This window comes from Engraulis encrasicolus, chromosome 14 (assembly GCF_034702125.1).
Source record: "Engraulis encrasicolus isolate BLACKSEA-1 chromosome 14, IST_EnEncr_1.0, whole genome shotgun sequence".
Classification (NCBI taxonomy): Eukaryota; Metazoa; Chordata; class Actinopteri; order Clupeiformes; family Engraulidae; genus Engraulis; species Engraulis encrasicolus.
Window position 1 is genome coordinate 14,053,257 of NC_085870.1, and position 10,677 is coordinate 14,063,933.

The following is a 10,677-nucleotide window of genomic DNA, read 5'->3' on the forward strand; positions in this document are numbered from 1 at the left end:
CTCGGACTCGCAACATTTGTCTAACTTTTCCGTTTCTTTTGAGTTATTAGGAGTATCGTAATAGGTGGGGTATGAGTTACTGTGATATAAAAGTGAACTTTAACAAGACTACTTTTGTAACCCGACGCTCCAAATGACGTAGTGATGCTTGTGTCCTATAAGGATCCTCCTCCTCTTGTCTCCTGGTTTGAGACCTTTTTTCAGCAAACATCGACAAGCCGACATCTTTTTCAACTACATACCTGTGTGCCAAAAGGGAATACAATGAAGATGGCCGGGGCAATCATAGAAAACATGAGCACGAAGAAGTTGCTCATCGTCGGAGTCATCCTTCTTCTTTTCCAAGTATTTTCATTTATGGTAGGAGGCTTGATTGCGCCAAGTCCAACTGCAGCTGTTCCCTACATCGCTACAAAGTGCGTCGATGTGGTCCACCACAGCCAGAGAAAGAATAAGTGGTTCACACCCTGGGGTCCCAACCAGTGCAACAAGATCAAGGATTTTGATGAGGCCACAGCGAAGAGGATCGAGGCGAACAACATTGTTTTTGCAGTGCACATTCCTGGACCAAACAAAGAGATGAGCCCATGGTTCCAATTTATGCTGGTAATACTCCAATTTGACATTGCATTCAAAATGTATAACCAAATTGATGATGGAGCAGTGGTGACTATTGATGTGGGCTTGGCCTACAGGGATGATTCAGTGAGTGAGTGGACTGAGATGGCACATTCCATTGAGCAGCGTAAACTGAGCTGCAACTTTACAACAGAGAAAACTATTGAGAATGAGGGACGCTACTATGAGTGTGACCTCTTGCCTTTCATGGAGGTGGGCAATGTTGCACACAAGTATTACCTCCTTAACCTCAGACTGCCTGTGAATGAACGTAAGCAGGTTAACGTTGGCATTGGGGAAATAAAGGACATTAGGCTGGTGGGAATTCACCAGAATGGTGGCTTCACAAAGGTGTGGTTTGCCATGAAGACCTTCCTGACACCCAGCATTCTCATCATCATGATTTGGTACTGGAGGCGCATAACTCTGATGACCAGGCCACCTGTCCTGTTGGAGAAGATGATCTTTGCTTTGGGGCTGTCCATGACCTTTATCAACATTCCAGTGGAGTGGTTCTCTGTGGGATTCAACTGGACATGGATGCTGCTGTTTGGGGACATTCGCCAGGGCATTTTCTACGCAATGCTTCTGTCCTTCTGGATCATCTTCTGTGGGGAGCATCTCATGGACCAGACAGAGAGGAACCGCTTTGGAGTGTACTGGAAGCAGATTGGGCCCATTGTCTTTGGCTCCTTCTGTCTTTTCATTTTTGACATGTGTGAGAGAGGAGTGCAGCTGAAGAACCCTTTCTTCAGCATCTGGGCCTCAGAAGTCGGGACAGAGTTGGCCATGGCCTTTATCATTGTTGCAGGAATCTGTGCTTGTCTGTATTTTCTCTTCCTCTGTTTCATGGTCTTCCAGGTGTTCCGCAACATCAGCTGCAAGCGGTCATCCCTCCCTGCCATGACCAGGGCACGCAGACTTCACTACGAGGGCCTCATCTTTCGCTTCAAGTTCCTCATGCTGGTCACACTAGCGTGCGCTGCCATGACGGTCATCTTCTTCATCATCAGCCAGGTCAATGAGGGCCACTGGCACTGGGGGGACTACACCGTCCAGGTGAACAGCGCCTTCTTCACTGGAATCTACGGCATGTGGAACCTGTACGTTTTTGCACTTCTCTTCCTCTACGCACCCTCACACAAACAGTATGGAGACGGGCAGTCCAGCGGGGACCAGCTTGGAGCCAACAGCGGAGAGGACATCCAGCTCACCACCACCATCACTCACGTGGACGGCCCCACAGAGATATACAAGATGACGGGCAAGAACGCACAAGAGTAGCCACTGTCTCCTCCTCCTCCTCCTCCTCCTCCTCCTCCTCCAACCGGATGGCATGCCTTCAACTCATCACTGCAACACTCCACCAATGTTACTTCTTGTATACACAAGTTACCAGTATGTCTAACTCCAGTATAAATATATTATATATCAGCTCTATGACAAATCTGTATTTTCGTACACTTTCACACTGATAGAGATAAATATATATTAGATAAAAGTGAGTGTAAACAAAGTTGATGCGGGGTGGGGCTTTCACATGAGAATGTTTTTAGGAAGATGCAATTTAGTGTGGTTATCTAAGTAGTTAGGACATCTTGAAAATGGGAGTGACAAGATGAAAATGTTTACCTTTTTTTCTTACATTTTGACTTTGCCAGTATATAAGTTGTTGGCTGTGAATATATTAGTGCCAAATAAATCTTAACAAGTTTTCAATAGTTTTGTCTGGAATGATTTCCTTAAATTGTTAAGTGAGTCTTTTATGCATCTCTGCAATCTTGTCTTTGTTTTCAACATGAAATGTAGCTTAATTCTGGGTTGGCACAGGTAGGCATTCCAACAAGTGGCAGCTTGCCTCATACTTAGTGATTTGCCACTCCAGAATGACGCAGATCTACGAGTATGAGATTGGTACAGGATTCAGACTACAAATGTGCAGACCAAAACCTGCAGAATCAGGTCAGGAACACATGTATTTCATTTGTTGTAATTAAGACAGCAAAAAACTGTTTTATTGTTGAGTAGAAATAATGTTCATATTTTTTTTGTCTAAAGTAAAAACCCCTGCTATGAGCCATCCCGAATATTTCCATAAGAGGTCCCTGTACTAACTGTCAAGATAGGATCAAAGATTTACATGTCAGAACTCCAGGGGGACTTTTTAGTTCCCTTTAGATCAGGTATGGGCAACTGTATGTATCAGACATGGGACACCTGCGGCCCACTTCCTCACTCAGTGGGACTCAGACAAAAGCATATTGGAAAAAAAAAAACTTTTTTCAAACCACAATTAAACCAATCCATTGAAATTATACTGTAGGCTGAGAGAGAACACGTATTCCTTCCAAACAATATTGGCAGTCAGTGAGCAGCCTCAAACTCTCAAGAGTATCAATCAAATCCGCATGTGGCCCTCCAATGGTGGCTATGAAATATGGGGCCCTGCTTATCATGAAAGCTGCCCAGCCCTGCTTTAGATCAAAGGGATACTAGTTTCCATACAGGCATAAGGGTTGTGCATTTTGGAAGATGAAACTTCTGATCTACTCATCTCTCATGAAAAGCAGTGACTACGTTTACATGATGGTTTTAAATTATTCTGAATTAATTCAGAATTAAATAGTTGTGGAGTTTGATGTTTTCAAAGCAGAATAGTTTTATTCAAATTAATTCAGAATTAAAGGTCCCGTGTAACCAAGGCCATTATGGGTTTAGCGACAAGTTTATTGAAATGCATGCATCTATTCCGAATAGCATAAGGATTTTCTTCAGATCCCAATGTCACATACGAAAAGAAGTCAAACTTGCAAAGACTTGGCAAAAACTTTCTTCTTTAATACAATGTTCAAAACAGAACGTAAAAATCAGGTGTTTCCTCTTTTCTACCCAAACAAGCCCACCCATATCCACCCCCAAATCAGGCAGTTTGTGCAGCAGTTCAGTCTGGGAGAGAAGACCATGACACAGACAAACACTTCCCTTTACCTGAACCGTATGAAAAGGCAGCCCCGTGCCCTCGCTATAAGACTAGCATGGAACGCTAAATTAAAAAAATTAAGTTGACTTTCAAACTTACAGCTCACCCAGTTATCTCTAAATCCAGCAAAGGGACAGCGCACTCGCACACCTAGCACGAAATATGCCAGCTTTCTTTACATCTGACCCGGCATATTAGAGAAACCCCTGTCCGATACAAAACCTTAAGGGTGAAATAAGATAGGGGTGAACATGGCAGTCTCTTCCCAGCACACACAGAGCAGTCAGGTGAGGCGTGTTACAGGCCCGTGCCACACAGGTGGGGGAGAACAAAAAACCTCCAGCTTCCTCTCAAAAAGATTTCTTTATTTACAGTGGAATAACTAAAGGTTTTCCTTAGTTTTTTTTGGACATTTGATAACTGATCACACAAGCATTTACACTGATATGACAAGTTGGGTTTACATAATGCATGTAGTAGCCCTGCTTCCCAAGGGAGCAACAGTTCACCCCACCGGATTCTGAGCTAGATGTTCCACCACCACCCACCATGAGCTTTCTAACCACTTCATGTTGGGACTAAACAGCTCAGACGGTGGATCATCACTGGCTTTATTGAAGTGAGAAGTGGGAGGGTCCGTGTTCTGACAAGCACTTGAATGGGTCCAATGCCCATTCAGAATACTGGGGGAGTCAGGGAGGGAGGGGAGGGGAGGGGGAGGATGACATGCAGTCACTCTGTCCCAGAGAAGTTCAGTCCGCATCTTCAGCCCTTAGGGCTACTGGAAACGAAACAAATATAATAGATGCCGAAAATGGACGCATCCAAGAAGCAAAAACATTGATTGTGCATGAAAAATAAACATAACATTACAAAATAATAACTTGAGAGAATGGAGGTTGTGTCTGTCTGGTGTAATGGCAGAAGGATCTTCTTGTTTAAAAGAGCAACGCTCCCATGCTGCCGACTTCGCTCTGTTCCTTGACAAAGATCTCAAAGTACTGGTAGATGATTGTGACGGCCAATAAAATTCCAGTTCCCGAACCGATGGCTCCCAGGAAGTCTGCCATGACTGACAGGCCACCGATACACAGCCCCCCAAAGGCAGCCGCTGTGGGGATGTACCTGCATGGAGAGACAGGATATGAGAGGACATCATTAGTGTTTTCTTAAGTTATAAACACACATTGTGTGAAGTGTGTACAGCGGTCCTATGCCATCACTTGTGAAAACTTGCACATTCCAAAGAGGAAAGCCCGATGTAGGGATGATCCGAAACGTTGATTGAATAAAATATTCCGTTTGTGCAATGACAACGGTGTTCGCAAGGATATCATTACCGACCGTCAAAAACACATGAAACCCATTCACTACGAAGGAGCACAAATGTGCACTCAGTGTTCAACAACAAAGGCCTCAAACAAACATTCATATGTAATGAATAGCAAACAACAACAAAAACACTTCTCATTAAATGCCAACACATAATTACAACACATTACTATCAGAATGGGCAGTACAAAGCAAATGCTGAGAAATAGTGGTAAGAGATTTAAACAACAGTGAGCTTCACTTGAAATCTGAAGCACACAGTTGCTGGAAGGCTGACTGATTGCGTACCTGTTGAGCTCGTGGACCATGGAGGTTTCTCTGTGTCCCCTCATCACCATCTGCTGTTCCTTCAGCTGCTTGGCAACCTGGTGGAAACATCACATGATGATACCATGTTAAGTACACAATCATCATTACAGAACGTTTCAAGACAAGTTTGATTATTAGAATGAGCGCTGTTGCACAGGGTTTCCAATTTAACATACCAAAGACATGACTATGAATGGAAGCAGCACGAAAACGAAATGTAACAGCGAGGAATCATGTTCGTTTTTAACTGTTAAATAGGTCTTCGAGACCAGTACTGAAATAGCAAGACACAGCACCACAGACTCAGCACCAGAGTTCTGACTTACATCTTTGGCAGATGATCCGGACACCTCAATCCAGGTCTTGGAGAAGAAGGCACAGGAGCCGAGCATGAAGACGATGTAGATCACTGCGTGTACGGGGTCATCCAGGACCGAACCGAACGACTCCGGGGGAGAGAGGTAGTAGCACAGGCCGCCGACTGGATAGGCACGAGCAGGGCCTCCACTGGAAGTGTCCTTTACGGATAAATAAAAAATAAATAAATAAGCACCGGTTGGCAAGTAGGGAACGCCACTGCATGATGCAGCCCAAAGGCATCCCTCATTCAAACACACATGACCAAGCTGTGACTACTGAGCCTCTCTGTCTGCTTTCTTTCTCTGGTCAGCCTGCAGACCTGAACTGAATTGTATTCATAACCTGGGGTGAGTTTCTCAAAAGGGAAGTTGTTAGCCTGTTAGCAACTTCGGTAGTTGCCAATGGGAAAATTGAAAGCAACGAAGTAGCTAATGTAGTAAGCAACTTTGGTTTCGAGAAATTCACCCCAGATTACTGGAGTCAAATAAAAATCCAATTTCAACTGCTACTAGTAATGCTACATAGACCTGCGGAATTCCATTCCGTCCAGCGCAAGTATGGCTATTTCATATATGGATGGATTTCAACCCCTTTCAGTTTCTGCCATTACCATTCTAAAATTTAGATTCCTTGACCTGACTTGTCTTCGTCCACATTCCGGTCCCTTGCCCATATGTTAATTGAGCGATACAGAAACGGGTCAATGCGCTACTCACCGACCAGGTGCCCAGCAGGTTAACAAGGAAGTTTCCACTGAAGCGCGTGGAGAGCATCTGAGAGATGACGTAGAGGTTGGAGACGAGAGCAGACTGCAGGATGATGGGAATGTTGGAGGTGTAGAAGAGTTTGATGGGGTAGGTGTTGTACTGGCCACGGTAACGGGCGGACTTGATGGGCAGGTCTACTCTGAAGCCCTGATGAAGAGAAAAAGGAATTAGTTAGTTATCGTCTAGACAGGCAAGATAGGACACACGTCTGTTTGGTTTGTGGAGGCCATTTGAGCGTGTTAAGACCACACTCGTGATGAAGGGGTGCCAGACAGGAACGGCACATTTTTAAGAAACACAAGACAGGAAAGACACTGTACATTTTATAGCAATATGTACATCTTAAAGCAAACTTAGATCCTGGGGAAGGTCTAGTTGGCAAAAGTGTGAATATTAAAATCCGAAAAATGATCCAAGTGAGCATGTTTTGCCTTAAAACATCAGCTTGGGTCAGAATCATACATTTAGTATTCAGAGACTAATTGTTTTCACACCACACAGCAATCTGAATGCATTACTGAATGCTAAAGCCACTGATTATCAGTTTGTGATTATGTTCTGCACATGACTGAAATACAATGAGCGTCCACTGACCTGGAAGTATATGACCACCGCAAAGACGAAGACTGTGGCAATGAGGTTCATGAGGTTGGGCAAGTTCTGGCGGTAGAAGGCCTCCCTCAGGGCGCGCACCTTGTCGTTACGGGTGGCCAACAGGTGGAACAGGGCAATGATGGCACCCTCAAACTCGGTTCCTGACGGGAGAAACAAGCAGGCAAATTAGTTGGGTTGTACCAGTTTGTCCATGCAAGTAAATGTAAATTACCATCACAACAGGCAACTTTAATTATATGTGCTCCATCAACAGTAACTCATTGTGACATTGGGGGGAGGGGTTGTTCATTCAGACTGGTAATAGAAATGTTCTGTTAGAGAAGGCAATTTTCTGACAGTACAGAGACCCTAATGCAACTGCACTCAATACTTCCACTGAAGGAATCAGTCTTGAGCATACCTCTGCCGGTGTTGACGGTGGTGGGGCTAAAGGCTTTCCATACGATGGTCTCACAGATGTTGGTGGCGATGAAGAGAGAGATACCAGAGCCCAGGCCATATCCTTTCTGAAGCAGCTCATCCAGCAGCAGCACAATGAGTCCGGCCACAAACAGCTACAACAAGCCAAGGGAGACAATCATGTTTCAATGGGTCTTTAAACATAATGGGATTCATGGGATCTTTAAACAAAGTAGCTTAACAACTACAGTGCAACATTTCAACTGATTTCTATTGACCAGGTTGATTGAGTGATTTGATATACTGATAATATGTTTAACTCTAATCAGTTAAGATCACTGACCACCTCTGGATAAGATATTCTTATGAAGCTTAGGAAAGAGGCAGTTGTGACTGGCTGAAAGCTGCTTGCAGAACAGGTTTGTTTGTTTGGTTTACTGCCAATTAAGCAACTATGGCTATTTGAGCGGCCAACACAAATAGAATGGCACATAACATTTTCATATAACAGATATATATTACATAAACAGACATTTCATTCGAAACCTATACACGTGAGAGCTTAATAAAAAAACTCCTGTAGTTTGGTAGCAGGACACAGGAGTACAGGAACCAATCACCAACCTGAATGATGATGAGCAAGCAGATGCCGGCGCCCATCTCAGAGGGGTCTCCATACATGCCAGTCATCACGTACACGATAGCCTGGCCAATGGTGATGATCATACCGAACACTGTACACAAAACAACAACATGGCAGTGATGACTATTAGGAGGAGGAAGAGTACTGACTGAACGGCTTGGAGTTCCGATTAATGCACTAATCACATAAAATGTAAGTATTTTGTCACTTACAAGAAAAACGTAGCTAAAATAAATACATATAATTAGGGGCATTAAAATACTAGCAAGGCATTTAATTAAGTGTCCTTAGCTGTGCAGAGAGATAATTGTCCATGGCTGTGCAGTACTTGTTGAAATGACAGAGCAGCAATGAGAATGAGGACAAGGAAAAGTATGGACTGAATGGGTTAGTGCTGTATGTACTGTACTCATCATCGCATTAAATGTTAGAGCTGAAATTCAGGCCATGGTGCTTTAGTGAGCCACTCACGTTTCTGGGCGCCGTTGAAGAGAGCTCTGTCCTTGGGGGTGTCTCCGACCTCGATGATCTTAGCACCAGCCAGCAGCTGCATGATCAGACCGGAGGTGACGATGGGCGAGATACCCAGCTCCATAAGTGTGCCTTAACACAATCACAAACAAGTCAGTTAAGTTTCACAGCACAGCTCCTGATGTTTACTAACCGAAACAATTCAGAGTTGTAGTTTGACTAGCGTGGTGTGTGTGTGTGTGTGTGTGTGTGTGTGTGTGTGTGTGTGTGTGTGTGTGTGTGTGTGTCGCTGTCAAATAAGTAACACACACCTCTGTTTGAAGCCAGAATTACTCTCATCCAGTAAAAAGGATCGGCAGAGTCGGATGACATGATGCCAAAGAGAGGGATCTATGAAAAAAGAAACAAAAACAAAGTCAAGAACTTAGCCTTCTGTAGGCCTACAGTGTACACACATTTATGTATACAAAGAGAGGCACAATAATGTTAAAATGCCAACGTACCTGACAGCACACCAGGAAAATGAAAAGTGTAATGGCCGTCCATAATACTTTTTCTCTAAATTGAATCTGTAAGATATTGAAAGAAAAAAACATTAAGTGAACTGAAGACACGCTTGTTGTGTAGATAACATCTGACATGGAAATGTATAGTACAAACAATTACCTTTCGTTCTGGTTTCTGGATCTCGGGCAAAACCGCACAAAACGGTTTTATTACTTCTAAAAATTTAACTGTAGGGGGAAAAGAGCAAAAGTAAGCTACTTATCAAAACTCAATAGCAAGCTACACCGACCAGCTAACATTAGCGTTGACAGAGATTTGACTTAGGTAGACGTGGCTTTAGGGTGAGTAGTACTTGGGACTTCTGTATGAACTTGCCCCTTAGGTTTTTCATTGCAACGTCATCATTCAAAGACAGTTCAACCACAAAATAAATGCCTAAACGCGATGGTAAGGCATTTCAGTGTGCATGTATGCATCGTGAGAGCAGTTAATATTATTTTTAAATAATGAAATTTGACGTGGTATTGGACTTGTACGCATCTGAGCAAGGACAGTCGACGGCTAACTAATTTTTAGCCATAGCAATCTGTCTAAATGACTGAATGAACAGAAGCCTTACTTGATCACTCAGCCACACGTTCGCATAACCTAACATCAATTGCATCAGGTGTATGTAAACAGATTAATAACTAAACCACATAGGCTTGTTTCTGACTACGTGTCTTCTTTGACAATTCAAACTGACGGCAACGTTAGCTGCTAAGGATGTCAGAAATTGCTAGTTGGCTTTACAGAGCCATTTAGCGAAAAGCTAACTAGCGGCAACAGCCTAAGCTGACGTTTCATTTTGATCACTTTTACATCAGGCATTTATGATCAAATTTTGTAAATTAATTATTCAATACAGTCCTCATGGATCTCGTTTTGTAAGTAATATGTTATCAACTCTAACTGCGAGATGATGAAGCGTATGATTTTACAGTTCTTTGCTAGCTTGCTAGACCGTCGAGAACAGTGGACGGTGCAACAAGCTAGCAGGCTAATTCTCAGTGCAAAAAGCTATGATCTGAAACGACGTCGCAAATGATTTAATTCGCTCTGCAAATGATTGAAGCGAGCGAATAGATTCTACAATTGTCACTGAAAAGCAAGCAAAACTATTCAACTTACTAGCCATGGTGTTTGTAGCCCAGGTCCCGTTGTTTTACAGTCCTTGTGAGGTGGATCAGCACAGCAAGACTGCCACCGGTCTGCCACTTCTCACCGAAAAGAGAGCACTAGAGACACGTCATCATACAAGACCTCGCTAATACACGTCAGTACTGGTGGGTGTTTTCTTCTTCCACAGTGCCAACTGCCTAGAATATCGTAACCTAAAGAGATGGCGATTTCTTTTCAAGAGCACTCTTATCTCTTATTTTAGGCGTTTGTGGTATTTTGTCTCTTGTGCATGTTTCATGGTAGGTGTTTGCCGTGTGTCAATTATGCTAGGTCAACATAACAAACTTCAGTCTGCAGGCTATTCAGTGTGTTGATGCCCCCCTGCACGAAAAAAAAACACTTTGCATTTAGGGCTACACTAGACCTTCCTTAGGCTACTACTCTCACTTAAGCATAACAAAATATATTTTTAAGATAGGACAATTAAAGTGCATGATATTATGTAGGACAGTAGG

The 10,677-nt window shown here is 43.3% G+C and overlaps 2 protein-coding genes across 2 annotated transcripts; one reads left to right on the forward strand and one right to left on the reverse strand.

The window, feature by feature from the left end:
* The first annotated feature begins 46 nt into the window (after positions 1-46).
* wls (Wnt ligand secretion mediator) lies at positions 47-2,339 on the forward strand. Its single transcript, XM_063214983.1, has one exon. The coding sequence runs from the start codon at positions 145-147 to the stop codon at positions 1,900-1,902; it is 1,758 nt and encodes a 585-aa protein (XP_063071053.1). The 5' UTR covers positions 47-144; the 3' UTR covers positions 1,903-2,339.
* A 1,603-nt stretch (positions 2,340-3,942) lies between these two features.
* Positions 3,943-10,350, reverse strand: LOC134462110 (protein transport protein Sec61 subunit alpha-like 1). Its single transcript, XM_063214984.1, has 12 exons — positions 10,172-10,350; positions 9,161-9,228; positions 8,998-9,063; positions 8,806-8,884; positions 8,495-8,626; positions 8,005-8,114; positions 7,382-7,535; positions 6,961-7,121; positions 6,316-6,513; positions 5,566-5,757; positions 5,219-5,295; positions 3,943-4,723 (listed from the first exon to the last, which is right to left on the reverse strand). The coding sequence occupies exons 1-12, from the start codon at positions 10,176-10,178 to the stop codon at positions 4,537-4,539; spliced, it is 1,431 nt and encodes a 476-aa protein (XP_063071054.1). The 5' UTR covers positions 10,179-10,350; the 3' UTR covers positions 3,943-4,536.
* Positions 10,351-10,677: the final 327 nt, after the last annotated feature.

Bases quoted from the DNA above. Each gene is read 5' to 3' on its own strand.
- wls (XM_063214983.1), top strand. From the start codon at position 145: ATGCTTGTGTCCTATAAGGATCCTCCTCCTCTTGTCTCCTGGTTTGAG.
- LOC134462110 (XM_063214984.1), bottom strand. The intron at 8,115-8,494 runs GTGAGTGGCTCA...TTTTGTGTACAG, and splicing joins CTTCAACGGCGCCCAGAAAC to TGTTCGGTATGATCATCACC. The intron at 5,296-5,565 runs GTAAGTCAGAAC...TGTTTCCACCAG, and splicing joins CCGGATCATCTGCCAAAGAT to GTTGCCAAGCAGCTGAAGGA.